The sequence below is a fragment of the Camelus dromedarius genome, chromosome 31, assembly GCF_036321535.1.
Source record: "Camelus dromedarius isolate mCamDro1 chromosome 31, mCamDro1.pat, whole genome shotgun sequence".
Taxonomy (NCBI): domain Eukaryota; kingdom Metazoa; phylum Chordata; class Mammalia; order Artiodactyla; family Camelidae; genus Camelus; species Camelus dromedarius.
The window spans coordinates 10,818,208-10,837,357 of record NC_087466.1 but is presented as its reverse complement, the minus strand read 5'-3'; the positions used below and the strand labels follow the sequence as shown (position 1 = coordinate 10,837,357).

Below are 19,150 nucleotides of genomic sequence, written 5' to 3'. Positions count from 1 at the left end.
GTGATGAGTGGCTGGTTTCAGGGCCGAAGGCTCTGCGGCAAGTCTAGGGATGCAGCTGAGATGGGGTCAGGGATGGCCACGGACAGGACCTCTCCCTGTCCCCACGATCCCAGAAGCCATGGGTCTGTGCCTGGTGGAAGTCACGAGGCAGCAGTCACACGTACAAAGCAGAGGCTCTTTTATTAATATGCCAGAAATCCGGAGACATCGTGGGTTTTCTAGGTAACAAATCACCAATATACAAAACCTTAACAGCGTTGCTCCCGCTCTTGGTACAAAATGATTGTCGCGTGGTGTGGAGTAAGGCTGGGTTGGGGGAGGGAAGCGAGGAGGAGGGGCCAGATGGCATCTCTCCCCAAAGCAGGGCAGAGGCACAAGGCCACCATGGCCACTGAAAGGTGGTATGATCCAGGGCCAGTCGGTAAGTCTCCCGTGGTTTCGTTCAGCTATGACACAGGAGGTGAGGGTGTCTGTGCTGGATGTCCTGGGTACCACACAGCTCACAGCCCTGGGTGACACCTGCTCCCTGCTCCATGGCCTGTGTGTAAGTCGGAGGGTCAACTTGCCAAGGTCCCCCAGTGATACCGAGGGGGCAGCTGTCCTTAACCTCAATGACAAGGGCGCCCACCAGTGGCTGGAGTCAGGTCCATCAGGCCTTCATCCTGCCCTGGCTAAAAGCCTTTCCCAGGGCAGGGTTGGGAGGCCGGGACTAGACCCCACCCTTCCTGGGCCCAGCCTTCCCCTTGGGGGTGGGGCGGGGGGGACTCAGCTTCCCTGGCGCCCCTCCCAGGGTTCAGCCTCCTGGAGGCAGAGGCAGGGACGAGAACAAGACGCTGAGGTTGGAGGACTCACCCTCCTTTAGAAGCTGCCCCTTGACTCCTGCTTCCAGAATGCCCATTTCAATTCAGAAAAGCTAAAAGGCACCCAGTTGTGCAAATAAAGTTCCTTCTCTGGAGAGCCAAAGGGGTTCTGAACTGGGGCTTAGTGCCGAGCTGCCTGTCCCGGTCGGTGGCCCTCCAGAGACCAAGAGGACGATGTCCGTCTCCTGATTCCCTTTGGGAATCTCAGTGGTTCTCAGTGATTCGTCATTTCCCCAAAGGGCTGTGCTTTAAAAACAAAATCACCCATCACGTGTCCCCTGGTGAGGGGAAGAGCTGTGGGGCGTTGGCTACGGCCAGCCCCTCTTGAGGCCACACCTGGGGACACAGGGTTGGGAAGCCAGGAGCTGCGCGCCTGCCTGGCTGGGAAGAGGACATGGTGAGGGGAATCCTGCCCACCCATCTTCTAAGTTGTGGAGGCAGCTGGGAAGCTGGGGTTGGAGCGGGACGCCCAGTGGGGGCAGCTTGCTCGCTCCCTCTGGACCCCTTTCATCCAATGCACCGCGCTGGGCTTGTCGCCCAGGAGGGCTGAGCCAAAGCCCCGCCGTCCTGACCCTGCTTCTGCTGCCACCACCACCACGGCTCCCCAGGACTGCCAACCCCCACGGTCTGCTCTGGGCTCAGGCACCAGGAAACCGAGGAGTCACCTCAACCTACTCCTGGGAGCGGAAACTTTGGGGTGAGCCGAGTCCCCCACTGCTGCCTCAGCTGAATCCACAAAGGGTGACTGCCCTGGCTGAGAGGGAACTGGCCAAGCGCACGGGCAGGATCAGCCACAGGGCTGCGCTGGACGGCCCGCCGTGCACGTCGGTGCTCTCTGCCCCCGTTCCCACGCCAGTGAAGGATCTGCTGTTGTCTTTAGCAGAATCCTGAACTAACCAAAATGTCTTTTTGTTTGAACAGGACCATCCCCAGGAAAAGATTTAGTGGCGAAAGCCCATTTCAGGACTTGGTGTGGGTCTCAGCCGTCGGCCTGGCCTCTTTCTTCTTCCCGCTGGGCCTTGAGTCCCAAGGCCATTTTAGGAGCATTTTCAACAACAAAGGTTGAAACTGAAAGAAGTGAGGGTGAGGAGGCTCAGGGAACCAGGATGCAGCCTCTCTCATGTCCCAGCACAGGCTGAGATCTGACCACCAGGAATAACCCCAGCCCTGAATTACTCTCTCAGTAGGTCCTAGGCACTGGTCCCCCAAAGGAACGCCATATCACATGATCACATAGAGATACTCAACCCGAGGATATGGATTCTTTTCCTTCCCAAGTGGTTTTGTCCCCAAAGCAGGACACACAAACCCCGGGACGTGGGCCACAGGCGACGTTAGTGGGGAAACTAGCTGTCGGCTGGGATGGGATTCTGAATGCGGCTTCAGGAAGACGGTGTGGAGCTGTCCTAGGGACAGCTGGCCCACTTCAAAGGCAAGCCCTGCAAAGATCGGCAGAATCTATTCAACTGCTCTTGGAAAGGGGCCTTCTGGAGCTTTCTGTGCTATGGAGAGCTCCTAGTGGCCGGACCCCCTTGCCGAATGAAACTGACCACTGGGGTTAACAGGGCAAGGTGGTTACAAACCAAACCGCGTCCTGTCTGCCTGACTTTTCTTCTTTCTATATATAAATATGTGCATATATATGAATATGTGTGTATATATATAAAATATGTATATATATACCCACACATTATTTTGATACATTGTAGTAAATAATACTATTGTGTTATTGCATAGAAGAGATGGCTTTTGCAGGCTGGGGCTAGGTGATGGTCTGGGAGCGCTGGCGGCTGCCTGGAGTCTGCTGGGTGGTGGGGACAGCGCAGCCGCTGAGCTGTCGCTGCTGTTCCTCCTGCTCCCGGGCGTGCTCCTCGTACCACTCCTAAAGCAGAGAGCAGACGGGGGTGATGAGACGGCTGTCCCGCCCCGCCCCGCCCGCAGCCTGACGGGGGTCCCCCAGTGCTGTGACCCTCCAGCCCACAGTGGGCAGCGGGAGGAGCCCCAACAGAGGAGGCGGGGCTGCTGGCCCCACCCAGTTGGGACAGAACGCCACCCACACCAGACACGCTGGGAATTCTGAATACGGCCATAAATAGAAGATTTACAGTGCCGCCTTTCCCTTTTTAATTAGAGGTTTGCAAATCTCCTTGTCAATTGTGCTAGGCATTCGCATCTCTTTAAATGAGTCTGGGCGGTAATAAGCACTCTTTACTTGCGAACGTAATCTGTTAGTCAGAAAGGGACGTCCCCCCCCCCATCCCTTGTATTTATCCCTTTTTTCACTGGGCAGAAACTCTGTCCTCATTTTATACCTGGGACACCCAAGACTCAGAAGTTATATAACGTGGTATGAAGCTGGGTGCCTCTTCTAACTCCCCTGTTGCGTCTGCTGCCCTCCACAGAGGCCGTGGGGGCATTTTGAAAAACATCAAACAGCTCACCCACCTAAGACCATTACTGTTACATCATCCAACATTGTCAGAGACAGACAGGTATTCAGGTAATTAAGAAATTTTAAAAGTAAACCCTATGCTTTTTTTTTTTTAGAGTTTAAAAAATGCTGAGGAGGCCCAGTTCTGCACCCCCTCCTTTTACAGAGGCTGGGAGCAGGCGGACAGGCAGGGGCCAAGAGGCCAGGATGGGACCCGAATGCATGTCTGTCTGGGGCCGTCACCTCGCTTGCTCCGTGGGGCAGACTGTCCTCTTTCAGATGTGAATTGTCTGAGTAACTTGCCCAAGGTCACAGAGCCTGGAATCAAAGCCAGCTTTTATGATACCAAAGCTCATATTAGTTCCTCATCTCTGTGACAGCCGAGCCACCAGGTATCTGCCCAAACCCCTTGTGGTTGTACAGAGAATGTGTGAGTCACTGCAGGGGACGGCGGCCTCCCAGCCTTTAGGGCGTGGACACCGGTCATCACCATCCCAGGGAAACAAGGGTTTCCAGCCTGAAAACAGCATAGCCACAATGGCTGGCGAGGGAGGTGGGACCCTGAGTGGATGCGTGGCCCGTGGCCCGTGGGCTGTCTGGAAGGCAGACCGCCAGCCCGCGTGGTGCTTTGCAAGCTACTTCACTTAGCTGCCAAAGCGGGAAGGCTGGGAGATTTTGCAAAAAGACTTATTTGACTTTTCCCTTCTCTCAGGCCCTTGTTCCCATTGGGCAGTGTTTGGCTGGATGTGGGAAGAGGACACCCTCCTTGAAGAGGCTGGTCCCGGGCAGCTCACCGTGGCCCCCTTGCTCCCTCTGCCCGCTATGTCTCCTGCCGTCCACATTTCCTTTGTGGTTCTGGCTCAGAGTGGGACACTGAGGTGAGGTTCAGTGACTTATGTGTTAGACCAGACAGGAGGGTTGCCAATGTCGGGGAATGCATCAAGGGTTCAAGGCCAAGCCCCCAAACCTAAGTCCCAGGCACAACAGATCATCTAATAGTTCCCCACCAAGCCCCACCCCCTGCAACTCAAATGGGGACCAGAGAGCAGCCCCCACTGAGCAGGGGCGAGGACCTCTCCCGCCAGGAGCTGGGGGCAAGGGTCTGGGTAGCGTGGTCGGGGTGCTCCTACCTGAATCTCCTCCTGGTACATCTTTAGGCTCAGATCGCTCTTGGTCCTTGATCTCCGTCCCAGAAACACCAAGGTGTTTTGCTAGAAAAGAACAGAGAGGTTGCAGGGACCTAGTGCCTGCTCCTCTGGCTTCTGTAACAGTGCCCCCTGAAAAGTGTCACCACAACTTAAGGGGACGGACAGTGCGGGGGGGAGGGCACTAAGCTACAACCTGCTTCTCCATCGGGTGAGGCCCCGTCCCTCACCTCATATTTCTCCATCTGGGAGAGGATCTGGAGCAGCTGGGGGACGTCCGAGGTGGCTCCCCGTACCTCCCGGTAGAGCTTCAGGACAGCGACCAGCTCGTCTTTGGACAGTTCCTTCTCAAGGGTGATGCCACCGTCAACTGCAGGAGGGAAGGGCGGCAGTGGGAAGGGGCCTGGGGGTCAGAGCCCCTGGTCTGGCTCGGTCTGGTTTAGCCATCCTCCCTCCTGCCCCTGGGTGGGGGCTTAAGGTTCCCTCTCCACGCAAAACTCTGGATCTGTGTGACATGCCCCCCGGCCTCTTGCCATCTGGAACCCACGTCCCTTCCCCTCCCTTTGCTGGGGATGCCAGGAACACTGGTCAGGCCAGCAGCTTACAGGGGACGGAGGGTTTCAGGAGGGACTCTCCGAGCAGAAAGAAAACGATCAGGTAGTTTGATAGGATAGAGGTTTGGAAACAAGTAACAGGGATGTGACCGTATTGACGGAGAATCTGGAAAGAATGAAGGATCGGCACACAGAAGGCTCTGCAATCCGGAAAAAGGGGGGCAGTTATTAAAGTGGGGGTCGTCAGCTGCAGAAGCAAGTGCCGTTTGGCTCTGCGGCCAACAGCAGTTACACCACTTAAACCAAGAACCCCAGTGCAAACCTGTCATATAGAAATGCAGAGGTGGTAACTAAAAGGGGAGACAGCTTAGGGTGAGACGGGAAAGGTGGGACCGAGGGCCGCTAGGTTCACAAGAAGCCTGCGACTTTCCTGGATTCTGACGTGTACTGTTGTTCTTTTTAAAATGAGACCATGAGCATTCTTCTGTCATTATTTGAAAATCAATGCAAATAAGAGATCTAGAAAGAGAAGGCAGATCTGTAGGCCGAACTGCCCGAAGACTGGACAAGCAGACAGCTGGAGTGGACAGTCGAAAAGCTGACAGCCGGACAGACGGCAAAGGCCCCTGCACAGCCGCTCGCACGGACCTTCCGAGTCCTGGTTCTTGCGGCTGTAGTTCATCCGGAAGACGAAGGCTTCGAGGATGAAGGCCACGATGATGGTCATCACCACCTGGCCGGGCATGGAGAGGAGGGGGAGTGAGCCGACAGAGCCGGGTCAGAGGTGGCTACTGGCTTGGAGGATGGAGGATGGAGGGTGTTCTGTGGCCCCGGACCTACCATGGTCACGATGTAAAAGGTCATGAAGTAGAGACGGCTCCAGTGGGAGGTCTGAGAGGTAACACCTTCCTGGAGACAGAGGGAGGCCGCCAGTGAGCCAGGGCCTGGGGCAGGGGCGGCCAGGTCACTGTCTCCTCAGGCTTCTCTGTGGCCCCCAGCTGTTTACAGATCCTTCCTGATTTGCCTTCAGTTGTGGGAGACAGAGGAAGGGGACCTCGCTCCCCTGGGTCTAAAAATTCCTCGGTGCTCCTAAGGCCTGGACGCGCCCCAGAACTAACAGGGTTCAGGACTAACATGGAAGGTCTTTGTCCCTGTAGGGATGGCACTTGGAAGAGTTTAAGGAATGGAAAAAAAAAAAAAATCAACTAGCCAACAACCCTTGGCACACTGTTTCCCAGCTGAAAGGCCTCTCCCACAGCGTTGGGAGGCAGGACAGAGATGCGGAGGCTGACTGGCCCCTCCTGGCTGCTGGAGGATGTGCGGAGAGTGGGGACAAAGGCCACGTTCAGCAACTGTGGAGGGGGTGGCTCTTGGGACCCAGCCCGCACTGTGGCCTCCCCACAGATCCCCGCCTCTGCAGGGAATGGGGAGAGCCATGCACCCCACACTGGGCGAGGAGGGACCCAGAGCCAGCCTCAGAGAATGATGGCAAGACTCCCCCAGGAGCTGACAGAACTTACCATGATGATATACCAGTTGTTGACAACTGTAAGCTCGAACAGGGTCACTGCCAAAGGGAAGGGAGAAACAGAAGCGTCTCGATCACGCTCGCTTTTGCAGAGAGTTGCAAGTGGCCTCTCTCCACCTATCCTGGGTACCAGGCACCTGTCTGCCAGCTTGGGCAGTAAGCTCTAGAAAGATCAGCCAAGGCCCTCCCTGAGCGCCCCCCATTCCTTCCTTCACAGCGAGGGCTGCCTTCTTGGCTTGTCCCCCAAAGGGTGCATCCTCTGCCAGCTCGTGATGGACGTCCCTGCAGGGAATGGGGACAGCGGTGCACCCCACGCTGGGCGGGCATCTCTCTACTCACCAAAGCTGTTGAGGATGTTGTCAAAATTGTTGAGATAGTAGTAGCCTTCCTCCACGACGGTCCTGTTGCCCACGGTGTGGTTGAGCCAGCGGTAGGCGTCAGCCACTGTGCTCATACTGGACGGGGAGACAGAGGAGCAGAAGGAACATCACAGACAATTGGTCCCCTCGATAGAGGACAGAAAGTTTAAGCCAACCAAGGTCTGATCGACGAGCCTCTGTCCTGGCCCAGCCTGGTTTCCTGCCCAGCCCCCTGGCTCTCCTGCCGTCTCCCTGACTTCAAGGACACTGGTGGGAACCCCCAGACTTGCCCCCCACCCCCATCCACCTCTATTTGGCATTTCTCTGCTGCCGGTTAGGGCTTCTCTCAGCAGCCCGAGGGGGGTGCTCTGGGAGGGGAGAGAGAGGCAGTAGCTCCTTTGGACACCCCCCAACGGGTCTGGGATCTGCCCTGGAGGCCGGGTGCCCAGCAGCAACCCTATAGCGGGGTCCACCCCTCATCAGCTCTCTCTAGCTCCTGGCCAGAACTTTCTGTTCTATTCTAACCAGTGTCCCTGTTCGGAGAGCTTCTTTGCTACTCTCCTTCCAATCCTTTATGGCTGATCGGCTTTGGCCACGCTGATGTTTTGACAAGTCTGGTCCTTGAGCCCCCAGGGAGCTCCTTCAGAAGGCAGAGTCTGGAGCCTCCTGCTGTGTTAGACGCACAGACTGGGGTCTGGAGCTGGCACCTTTAAGCAGCTCCCCTGGTGATTCAGAGGTGCCCTAAAGTTTGTGACCTACTGCTGTAGGCTCTGGTTCTGAGCTTAGCCTGACACTCAAAACTGCCTACCAGTGTCTTTAGGAACTTGATCAGTGCCCGAGGCCATAAGGACCAGTTTTAAAGAGAACACTGGATGGAGTCGTGGCTTCATCGTGGTGGCTTAGGAGGAAGAGGGAGGGAAGGGGAGAGATCACGGCAGGTTGTGTTCCCTACTCTCCATCCCTGCCCCAAAGACCTTCCTGCGTGTGTCCGTCTTATCCTAAAGGGCCACCCCTAGCTGGTGTGTCTGCCCAGGTCCCCCGGAGAGAAGTGGGAGGAAGCTATGAGACTCAAGCCTTGGAACTCAAACTGCTCCTGGTTCTGGAGTGGCTTCCAGTGCTCAACCCGCAGGGTGAGGGGACGGAGGCCTGGTTGGAGGGTGGCTTGTGGGGGATGAAACTTGCTCAGATGTCCTCACAGAGGACCGTCTGCTTCTGGGTCCCGCCCTTCGCTGCCGCACTGAACTCATAAGCCCTGGGAGCAAAGCTAAGTGAGTCCCAGGGCGTTACAGGGTGCTGCGGCTTGGAGTGGTCCCTGAGGACCCCGAGGCCGAGGCTTGGCTCCTTGGGAGACGCAGGCTGCCCCGGGCTGGGCAGGGCTGGGAGCCCCGCGTCATACTCACTTGCAGCAGTTGGGGTAGAGGATTCCACAGAAGAATTCCATGCCCACGATGGCGAAGGAGTAGTAAAAGATGAGCAGGGTGAGGCCCAGGCTGGGGAGGAGGGTCAGAAGGGACGGGGTGATGGAGGGCCAGGCCGGGGAGACCAGCTCGCCCGGCAGCCCCGCGTCCTCAGACCCCTGAGCTGACTGATGGAGAGGCATGCCCCTAGCCAGGTTTACCAGCTGGAAAGTGCCTGCAGGGAAGGGGCCTGGTGATTCAGGTCTGGGGTGGAAAACGGCTCGAATCAGGACTCTATTACCAGACGCCCCTTAACCAGCGATTCACCCCTTACCTGTGAAGGTAGACTCACAGGTGACCCTTACCTGTGAACGTAGACACAGGTCATAAGTGAGTTGACGGCTCCCTGCCCTCCCTACTAAATATTTCAGACAGATCAGTGGAGAAAAGTGGAGCCAGGGAGACCTGTGGTGGTCAAGCTCTTGGTCTCCTTGAAGACCCGTCAGACCCTCGACTTCAGTCCTTCTCGGAACTCCTTGTCACCCACCGCTGAGACCACCCAGCTGCCCGCTCCGAGGGGGCACAAGCTTCGCGACGCCTGGCCCTGGGGGCCAAGAGGCGGGGCAGTACCTGGCCATCCGGGGCAGCAGCTCAAACATGGTGTCCAGCACGTTGCGGTAACGCTTCTTGAGTTTAAACAACCTGAGTGAGGGAAGACGGCTCGGTCACTGACACACGCCAGGCGTGGCCGCAGCCCCACCATCCACAGCACCAGGTGGAGGAAGATGGGCCGGGACCTCCCTGCCACCTGAGCACCGACTTCCCTCGGAGCCGCCAGCCTGGCTCAGGTGATCTGCATCCTGGGCCCGGATGGTGGCGGCGCCAGGATGTCAGGGCTGGATGGGCCCTTCCCTGAAGGGATGCAGGGCAAGATTCAGGCAAGGAGGTGCGGCGGCTCTTCACACGGCTCACAAATGATGCCCGAGGCTCAGAGCGGGCAAGGCCTTGCTCAAGACGGTGCAGCCACCCCAGGAGCCAGGAGAGTGGCAGAGCCCACCCCTGACCACCACCTCTCCCCCTACGAAGGACGGGAGGGGCAGTGGGCAGAACGGGACCACAGATGGATGTTCTAGGGGAAAAGCAGGCTTCTGAGGACACAGCGAGATCCCTCACTAGTAAGGGACACTGTCCACGGATTTTTCCACATTTTTACTGATTTCTTACGATGGTCCCTGGGGGAAAGCTGAGAGCAAGTGAGGGTTTCTCTTGACAAGAGACTGGGCCAGAATAGCACACGGTTAGGTAGGCGCTCGCGTCCCTAAGCCGACTCCAGTTTTTGACTCCGAACAAGTATGTTTCTGTGGCTACAGCCGATACCAGCACAGGCCAAGGTCACCGGGGCCGTGAGCCATGTTTCTCTCCCACAATCAGAGGCGACCCGTCCCGGGATGTGAGGAGGCAGGTGGTCTGCACACCTGCACAGGTGGAGACAGTGCCCCCGGGTGCATCTGCAGGGGGTTGCCGCCTCTGACACCAGGCCTGCGGGCCTTCCCGCTCCTTCGGGTCGCTCCCCAGACCAGCCCCAGGGCTCTCCCCACCCTCCCCTGCCCACCATTCCCAGCCCCAGGCCTCAGCACATCACCTCAGCAGCTGGAGGGGACGCAGGACCACTATGAAATAAAAGGGCTCCATGTTGAAGGCCAGAGCCAGCAGCCCCAGGAAGGCGAACGCTGTGACGGAGAAGTCGAATCTGGGAGGGAGGGGAGAAGCCACGGTCTGTTCGGCCCACCCCCAGCATCCCCCACGATGGCTGGCTGTTCCCCGGCCCTGTGCCTGGTGCTCCCACTCAAGGGGCCCATACACCAACCCCCGCAAAGGTGGCAACGGGCCCAGCAGTGGCCCGCAGCCGGCCAGCTTCCCACTGCCGTGGGGTTTCTGAGGCTGGTGTGGCCAGGCTACAGTCACAGCCCACATCTCAGGCCCACAAATACCAAGAGACCCCCTCCTGAAGGTCCCCCACTGGCCTCACGGCAGACACGGGTTACACCGCTGGCTGCCCACCCTGATGAAGTTACTGAGGGAAGGGGCAGGACCGCAGGTCAGTCCCACCTGGAGACCAGCTAGCCCTGCTTGGGACAGAGGGCCCCTCTCTCCTCCAGATGCACATTAAGACCCTGCGAACAGCACGCACACACCCTCCTCTACTTATTAACTTGTTTTCATCTCCCGACCCAGGACCTCGTGAGTGCAGCCTGACTTCGCGGCTGAGTTAACTTTCGTGGGCGGCGAGCGGCATCTCGGGGTCTCTGGAAGGGGGAGAAGGGCCACCTGCTTGATGCTGATGGAGCATCGGGACGTGGTGGCACTTCCTTCTCTGGGGGTGTCGTGGTTTTTATGGAGGAGGAAAGAGCTTAGTTGCCGGGGAGGGGTGTAGGGTTAAGTGACTCAGGAAGAGCCAGCCAGCCTGAGGACACTCAAGAGGCCACGTTCAGGAGGGATGGGTGGGGGTGGCCTGAGAAACCAAGACAAGAGTTGGACCCTGGGGAGTCCTGGAGCCACAGGCAGAACTGCTCCAGGAGACAGAGGCTGTGACCTGTCCTTGGACCTTCCTTCTGAAACTGTGCTGTGGGTGTGGAGGGAGAGGACCCGGGGCTTCTATTACAGTCTCCCACGTGGTTAAGAAACATGATCTCTACTCACAGATTCCATCCGGAGGACAGGTACTCAATGGGGCCAAGCCCGGCCACTTTTAGGAACAGCTCCACCCCGTAGACTGTGAACAGGAGAAGGCAGTTAGCAGCGGCCTACCACAGCCTCTCCCACAGCTGGCCTGGTCCGTTTCCACCTCGGGAGTCATCCGAGGTCTGGCCGCGTGCCCTTCAGGTGGCCACGTCACACCCACGCCCCCCGTGAGAGTGTAGCTCCGGACCAGGGCTTGGCCCAGATGCTGGTCAGCTGGGGCTGCCTGCTAACATGAGAATGACTCACTCCCCCACTTTGGGAGTGGTCCAGCCATCATCCGTCCATCTGACAGCTATTTCCTGAGCTCTTCTTCCGTGCCAGGCATTGCACTGGGTGTGCAGCAGTGAACAACACAGAGCTTAGAGTCTGGACTCGGGGGAAAGCCAGCCAGCGGCTGTGTTATACTGGGGGAAGAGTGTTATATTTGAAGGAATCAGGGGCCAAGCTGGATATGATCTTGGCCTGCTTGAGGGACAGAAGGAAGGTCAGGGTCACTGGAACATAATGAGAGGAGGACGTGAAGAGAGAGGAGGGGAAGGGGCATCAGCTCACACAAGAGACCCAGTTGGGAAGAGATCCCAGGTCTTTCTGATCCCAGAGTTTGTGTGCTGAATCACTATGCTACTCTGAACTCTGTAGAAAAAGCCAAGGGGCAGGGATCAAGGCAGTAAAAGTAATACTTTTTAAGAACAGTGAAAACAATTTGGGATGCAGTGTGTTCAGGATGTTTGGACATAAAATGAGAAGGGTGTCAGGCAGAGCAGTGTGACGAGAGGGCAAGTGCACCGGGCAGATGAACCCCCTGTGCAGAGGCGCAGAGGTGAGAAAGGGCCCGGGGGCCCTGGGGAGCAGGATGTGTCCAAGAGGCTGCAGGTGGGGCGAAGGCAGCAGTGCCAGCAAGAGATGATGCCCGAGAGGAAGGCTGAAGGTACCCCGTGTGGCACCACGAGTCGCACTCAGGATGGGGACTTGGTCCGGAGGGCAGTGGAGACCCACCAAAGAGTATGAAACATAGGGAGGATAGAATCAGACTCAATTTCACCTCCACTCTCACTAAGCTTCCCGGTTTTGGAGACGAGCCGTGGTACCCTAACCCAAAAGGGAGTTCTAGCCAGGTGTTGGGATAAGCAGGCGAGCAGAGCCATGTCAGAAACTTACTAGTCAGAAAGACGAGGTAACTCCAGGGCACATGCTTGGAGAAGAAGTTCCCACCTGTGAGACGGAGAGGCAGCAATTCAAGAGGTGGGCCAGGTGCACCCACGGGAAGGGCCAGTCCCCTAGCCGGGCTCACCTTGCAGCATGAAGGTCTCCACAAGGATCCAGACCCCATTGACGGCCACCACCAAGTCTGCAACAGAGAAAGCACAGGCGGGTGTGGAAATGTACAGGTCACAGCAGCAGCCCCTGGTTAGTTTCTACGCAGCTCTGAGATGTTCAGTGAGCAGGGCTGCTCCATACACCCGTATAATAGGTAACTTTTTCCTGCTCAATGCTTTTACCGTGAGCTAAATCGACCAGTGGCTTCACTTAGAAAACAGCTACAGAAGGGAAGGGTAGAGCTGAGTGGTAGTGTGTGCCTAGCATGCACAAGGTCCTGGGTTCAATCCCTAGGACCTCCACCAAAAGATAAATACCTAATTACCTCCCCCAAAACAAAAAATAAAAGAAAACAGCCACAGATTTCTAAAAACTCACTCTGTCCCTATAGGGATACTAGTTAAGATGTTTCAGTAAAACCTAGAGATTATTCCAAGTTGGTGTAATATACATAGGATGTGAGTATTGAAAATTTTTTTTCCCCTAGAGATATCTGATTTTTAAATCACTGCAGGAACTAGTTAGTAAACCTGCATGTGCATTTGGCCTTTCACCTAGCAAGCCCACCTTCAGGGATCCAGCCCAGTGAGTCATTAGCAAAGACACAAAATGATGTGTACCGAAAAGCTATCCACCGAAGAACTATTTTTTTTGTATTTTGGAAGAACTATTTGTGACCGCAAAAAATCTAGAAACATCCTAAATGATCAGTAGGGGACTGGATGAATAATCTATGATATGTTCATGAAACAGTGTACTATTGACCATGAAAATAAAGAACATTTCTGTATAGTAATATGGTGTGGTCTCTAGGATGTATTTGGGTTTTTTTTTTTTAATTTATTGAAGTATAGTCAGTTACAATGTATCAATTTATGGTGTGCAGCATAATGTTTCAGTCACACATATACATATACATATATATATTTGTTTTCATACTCCTTTTCATCATAGGTTACCCAAGATAGTGAATATAGTTCCCTGTGCTTTACAGAAGAAATCTGGTTTTTTTAATCTATTTTATATATAGTACTTAATATTAGCAATTCTCAAACTCCCAATTTATCTAGGGTGTATCATTAACTAAAAGCAAGGTTGAAAAAAGTGAGTAAATTATGCTAGTTTATTTAAGACAGAGAAATATGCGTATATGCATATCCACTTATAGTTTTTCAAATAATGGAAGGATAAACCAAAATGAAAGTTACCCACTGGGGGAGGGAACAGGATGGAAATGAGACTTTCTTGAATATACTTTGGTCTGTAGATCTGACTTGGAATCATATACATATTTTACATAATTTTAAAGCAAAATTAAATGTAAAAAGCAATCCCTAAAATTTTTTTTTCTTTTTTGTAGGGGGGAGTAATTAGGTTTATTTGTTTGTTTGTTTGTTTAATGGAGGTACTGGGGATTGAACCCAGGACCTTGTATATGCTGGGCATGCACGCTACCACTGAGCTGTATTCTCCCAGTTACTAAACAAATTTTTAAAAAAATACAATAAAGAAACATAAATGTGTATCTAGTTGGTGACATACCCACATGGAGGAAAACTATTCCAGTTGACCTTAAAACACAGTCATCTGAATGTATATCCCTGGAGTGGCATACAATTATATTTTTAGGGTTGTGCTGGATTGGGTTTTTTTGGAGACTCTTATGTATGAACTGGGGGATAAAGCAGTGGAGGGGCTGAATCTGTGTTGTTGGGAACCAGGACTTTAAAACTGGGTGTCTAGATGTGAAAGAATGATGAAGTTAGCTAAAAACCCTATAGTCTGGAATTCGAACTGAGAATATCAGGATAAACTCACAATATAGTTTATCTTTGAAAAAAAATAAAAACAAAAACAAAATCCTACCTCTGTCCATGGAAAGGCCTAGAAACAACAATCAACTCCAAGCAATGAGACCTCTAGTGTCTCAGATTGTGGTCTCTAAACACCATTCAAGGGAACCAGAGCTCCTTAGAAAGACTGCATCTAAATCAAGCCTCTAGATGGGTAGAAATTTCTGAATCTGTGCTGTCCATTTGCTCATCATTAGCCACGTGTGGCCATCGAGCACTTGAACTGTGGCTATTGTGATGGGAACTGAATTTTTCAATTTTAGTTAGCTTAAATTTAAGTAGCCACAGGTAGCCAGTGGCTGCCACACTGGACAATATAGCTGTGGCTCTAACTACCAAATTACAGGAAATAAGCAACAGAGGAACATGCAAAAAAAAGACTGAAGGACAAACAATCCTATTTCTTCAACTGAACATTGCAAGAGGAAAAAAAACAGATGGAAGAGAAACCTAAAGATTTAAATAGACTGAAGTGTCATATCAACCAACCACACTCTGTGGTTCTGGAATTTGCTTCCAAAAACTCCAGTTTTCAGAGAGCGGCTGGTGAGCTGGAGTGAGGGGACAGACGGACAAGAAAGGCAGGCCATGAGATGATAACTGTTGAAGCTGGGTGCTGGGTACGTGGACGCCCATTATAATTTCCCCGCTTTGATACACGCTTGGAATTTTCTATACTAAAAAGCCAACATCAGGATTGCCGGATTTCTCTCTTGCCCTGCCACTTTCTGGAGCAGTAAGGATCGGGAGGAAAGGTACCTCAAGCTGTGATATTTCACACTTACACATGAAGTACTGGAAAGCCTTGGACTTCACAAGGATATTAATTCCTATTTGAAGAGAAGAGATGTTCACGGTGAAATTTTCATACACAAGTACGCATTCCCCTACCACACACGTCACGCAGGTAAGCAACCAGGGTGTTTCTGCCCGGGGGTGAGTAAGGAGGCTGCTCTCAGAGGGACTCCCACACTTGTGCCCAGACCTCTGGACAGGACTGAACTGGCAACAGCCATGCTGGGGAGGGCCTGGACAACCTGGAGCCGGGACAGAGCAGAACAAAGCTTTGTTGGCCACCGCTGAGATGTTAAGTTTGCTCCTGGCCTAGACCCGGCACTGTTTATTCATCCACTTGAGTACCTATCATCCCAATGGGTGGGAAAGATGCTAAAGAATACGGAATAATAACAGCTGTGCCCAAAGCCCCAGCTGTGGGAGAAATCACAAAATAGGAGACACCATCTTAACTCTTATTCATAATGGCCTGGACGCCTGGGAGCTAACCATACCCTGAGTGGAACTTCAAAACTGGCATTAAATTCAGGGAAACCTATTAGGTACGTAATACAGGCACTCTGGTTTTAAAATTTGGAACTTTATACGATGCAAATGTCACATAAGGGATCATGTACACTAGCTCTGTATCTTGCCCCAGGAGGAAAGTCAAACTCCATTATTAGATAAAAGGCAGGTTTCAGAACAGAATATATAATGTAACCCCACTCCTGTTTTTAAAATGCACAGTAGAAAAACCATCAGCAGAAGGAAACACATGAGAAAATTAACAGTGAGTCATCTCTGGTTGGGACAGTTCCATTTTCTTCTAATTATCTGACTTTGTATCAATGTTCTTCAATGAATAAATATTTCACAAATGTTTTTTGGTTTCTTTTTTGTTGTTGTTGTTCTTGATTGCCTTCCTAGTCCAACAGTATTTCCCTGCTGAAATAATTACACTCTGTCTCTTACATACACAGACATTCACACACACACACAAACTCTGAACACACACAAACTCTGAACAAGCTCTTCAAATGCTCATCTGGGGTCTCCAGAAACCTCCATCTGTCCCCAGCTGCCGAGGTACCGTATTCAGACCAACCTTACCTTTGAAGATGAAGAATGCTGTCCTGGGAAGCTCGTCAAACCAGTGCTCTCTATTTTTCTTTGCCTGGCCAGGGAACAGGGCCATGGGGCAGAAGGCATTAGGACCAGTGACCAGAACCCAGCCCTGGGGGCCAGGAAACTGCTTCCCTTCCCTGCTCTCCCAGCTAACTTGGGGAACAGTGAAAACACTCGGGGATCTAAAGAACAACGAAGCCAGCCAATGTTTGCTGAGATTTTCAACGTGCCACGCACCGGCAGTAATTTTACATAATCCTGAAAATAACTCTGTGGGTAGGGATTCTCATAATCCCATTTCCCAGGTGAGACAAGCCTTGGAAAGGTTCCATAACCTGCTTGATGTCACACAGTGACTCGTGGGGTCTAACTGAGATTCAGTGCTTAACCACGTTGCAGATGGAAGGGCCAGGGGCCACCTGTTAACCCTACAGTGCACAGCACCCAGCGGAGAGCCAAGCAGCTCAAAAGGGAAGGAACAGGACGCCTGGGTGCCTCCTGGCCTCACCCACCTCCCGTGGAGTGTCTGCCCGCCCCCTCCCTGGTCTCACAAGAGCACCCACCTTCCACTTCAAGGCGGTGACTTCGTAGATATCATAAAAGTCCTTCAGGCTACCACAGGCAACACAAAAAGGCAAAAAAGAGATCAGAACACATTCCCACTGAGCTTCAGTCCTCTCACTCGCCTGCCTGTCGTCACCTTTGAGTGGTGAGGGTGCGAGAGCAGGAGGCGGTATCTGGGGATCCCAGCTCGTCAGGGCCCAGGGGACCCGTACCTGCAGGCATCTGACTTCCTCCTTCCTCCAAGTACTATGGATACTTAATTCACTTGGTCTACACTGCCGGCTGCTGGCTTTCATCCCCCAGAGAGGCAGCCCCTGGATTAACAGCATTCTTAGACGGATGGGGACTAAGCCTCCTTCAGCAAAGGACTTAATGGAACAACTAAGGCTGACAGCTCAGACCACACGGGCCTGCTCCCTCTTGTCTCTATAGCAGGCCTGCTTCTTCTCAAATCACAAAGAAGCGTTTTGCGGGGAGGGTATGGCTCAAGGGCAGTGTGTGCCTAGCATGCACAAGGTCCTGGGTTCAATCCCCAGTACCTCCATTAAAATAAATAAATATCTAATTACCTCCCCTCAAAACAAAATTTTAAAAAAAGAAGAAGAAAGGTTTTGGTTGTCAGCCATCAGAAGACCAAGGCTGCCCGTGGAGAGGTCAGAGGCTGTGCCCTGAGGCTGTGCCAGGGCTGTGTGTGTGTGTGTGTGTCTGTGTGTGTGTGTGTGTGTGTGTTTCACGTCACTCTGTGGATCTGCTCACATGCAACTACCCCACCTTGTTTGTGGCTTGAGGGTGAGCAGCTGGGCCAGCCCATTCCATGAGTCAATATAGTCCTTTTTTGTCAAGCAAGTGTAAATTGGATTTGGGTAAGACTTTTGTCACTTGTAAAAAGAATCTTGTTGAATAGGGTCTGCCTGTCTAAGAATCTCTGTGAAGAAAATTAAGTCTCTAAAAGCCTCTTTGCCTGCCCAAACCCCAGGGCCTTTGCACGGCCCAGCTCCCTCTTGCAAACACCTTGTCCAGCCACACTGTGCCCACCTAGCATCGGCTCTTACCTGAGCAGAGGCGTGCTGCTCTGATTCAATGCCTTGAAAGTAAGATAGCGCTCCCCGGCGCTCATCCGGGGCTTATAGAAACGCATCAGGCCTTCAAACTGCCTGTAGGAGATGCCAGCAGGCCTCTGTGGGGAAGGAAGATGGCCAGGTGGAACCCAGGAAAATGCAGAGCCCAGAATGCCCTTTCCCTTGGGGGCAGCCACACAGGCTGCCCAGCACAACCTGGATCCCAGGGCGCCCTGCTCTTTCTTGTTTTCCCAAAGGCAGGACTCCCGGTTTCTAAAGCTGCTACCCACCCACCCTCAAACATAGGGACTTCAAGGAGGCAATGGTGGGAGAGCAGGGACCAACCCACCTCCCTGGCCCAGGCCCCGCCCCCTACCCGCTGGCTGATGAGCAGGCGGTAGGCGTGCTGGATGGCGGTTCGTTTATGCAATAGCAAAGACTTGAACTTGCGTTTCTCGATGTCATTGAAGGTGTCAAACACCACGGCCAGAAGCTGTGAGTGAAAAGCAAGAGACCTGGCTCCCCCACCTCCAGATGGCACTCTTCCAGCCACCCCAGAAGGGGTGCTCAGAAGACCCTCTCCCCTGCCCTGTGTAAGGTAGGAAGTTTGTCTCCAAGTCTCAGCAGAAGGTCATTCATTGCCCCTTGTCAGTTTCCCCTCTACAGATCTGTCAAGATATTAATTATATTTTCCCCAAGTTGTCCTTCTCTCCGCCAATGGCTTGTCCCTGGCTGGGCAGTTTTACAAGGGGAGAGAAGCAGTGAGGGGGACACGCTGGGTTCTTTGCCCGATTCAGCTCCATACGATGGCCGGGGAGGCTGTGTGTCCATCCTGTGCCCTCCCAACCTTGGAGCAGGAAGGAACATCACTGTGCTGGACGCTTCCTCCCTCACCCCTTTATTCCCTCTCCTGGGAGGTCACCCGTCGTGCATGGCCCCAGGAATCAGGGGCAGCAGGTGGCCTGCACACAAGGGCACGTGGTTCTAGAACTGTCTAATTGCAAAGTTAGCACAGGAGCAACACAGTCCATGTCATCAGAGGGCGATGGGAGGGCAGGAGCGGAATTAGAAGGGAGCCTTTTTTGGAAACTCTTTTTCTTTCTAAAGTGTTTTGAGGGGAACTCTCTTATCCTTTCCATCCCTTCAAAATGGTCTACCATATATCCCTTTAGAGCAAGGCAGAGCCAGCAAACTTTTTCTGTAAAGGACAAGAGAGCTAATACTTTAGACTCTTCAGGCCAGATGGTCTCTGTCAAAATCACTCACCCCTGCAGCTGCAGCACGAAAACAGCCACGGACAATATGTAAATGAGCGGGTGCGGCCATGTGCCAATAAAACTTTATTGAGAAAAAAAACACGTGGTAGGCTGGGTTTCAGCCCTGGTTGCTGACCCATGCCCTAGATTTTCATAGCTCTAAATATCTTACCAATTAAAGCAA

The 19,150-nt window shown here is 53.2% G+C and overlaps 1 protein-coding gene across 3 annotated transcripts in view; it reads right to left on the bottom strand.

Moving 5' to 3' along the window:
- Positions 1–161: 161 nt before the first annotated feature.
- TPCN1 (two pore segment channel 1) overlaps positions 162–19,150 on the bottom strand; it is a 71,419-nt gene continuing 52,430 nt past the window's right edge. For all 3 annotated transcript variants that reach the window (XM_031442864.2, XM_010998680.3, XM_064481162.1), the window contains 18 exons: positions 18,087–18,203; positions 17,705–17,829; positions 16,652–16,700; positions 16,074–16,137; positions 14,972–15,016; positions 12,308–12,364; positions 12,175–12,228; positions 10,975–11,047; positions 9,917–10,024; positions 8,905–8,976; positions 8,278–8,367; positions 6,858–6,973; positions 6,511–6,557; positions 5,831–5,899; positions 5,639–5,723; positions 4,667–4,806; positions 4,422–4,502; positions 162–2,742 (listed from right to left, as the gene is read on the bottom strand). In XM_031442864.2, the coding sequence (XP_031298724.1) occupies positions 2,623–2,742; positions 4,422–4,502; positions 4,667–4,806; positions 5,639–5,723; positions 5,831–5,899; positions 6,511–6,557; positions 6,858–6,973; positions 8,278–8,367; positions 8,905–8,976; positions 9,917–10,024; positions 10,975–11,047; positions 12,175–12,228; positions 12,308–12,364; positions 14,972–15,016; positions 16,074–16,137; positions 16,652–16,700; positions 17,705–17,829; positions 18,087–18,203 (1,512 nt within the window). In that variant the 3' untranslated portion in view covers positions 162–2,622. The remainder of the gene's footprint in view (positions 2,743–4,421; positions 4,503–4,666; positions 4,807–5,638; positions 5,724–5,830; positions 5,900–6,510; positions 6,558–6,857; positions 6,974–8,277; positions 8,368–8,904; positions 8,977–9,916; positions 10,025–10,974; positions 11,048–12,174; positions 12,229–12,307; positions 12,365–14,971; positions 15,017–16,073; positions 16,138–16,651; positions 16,701–17,704; positions 17,830–18,086; positions 18,204–19,150) is intronic.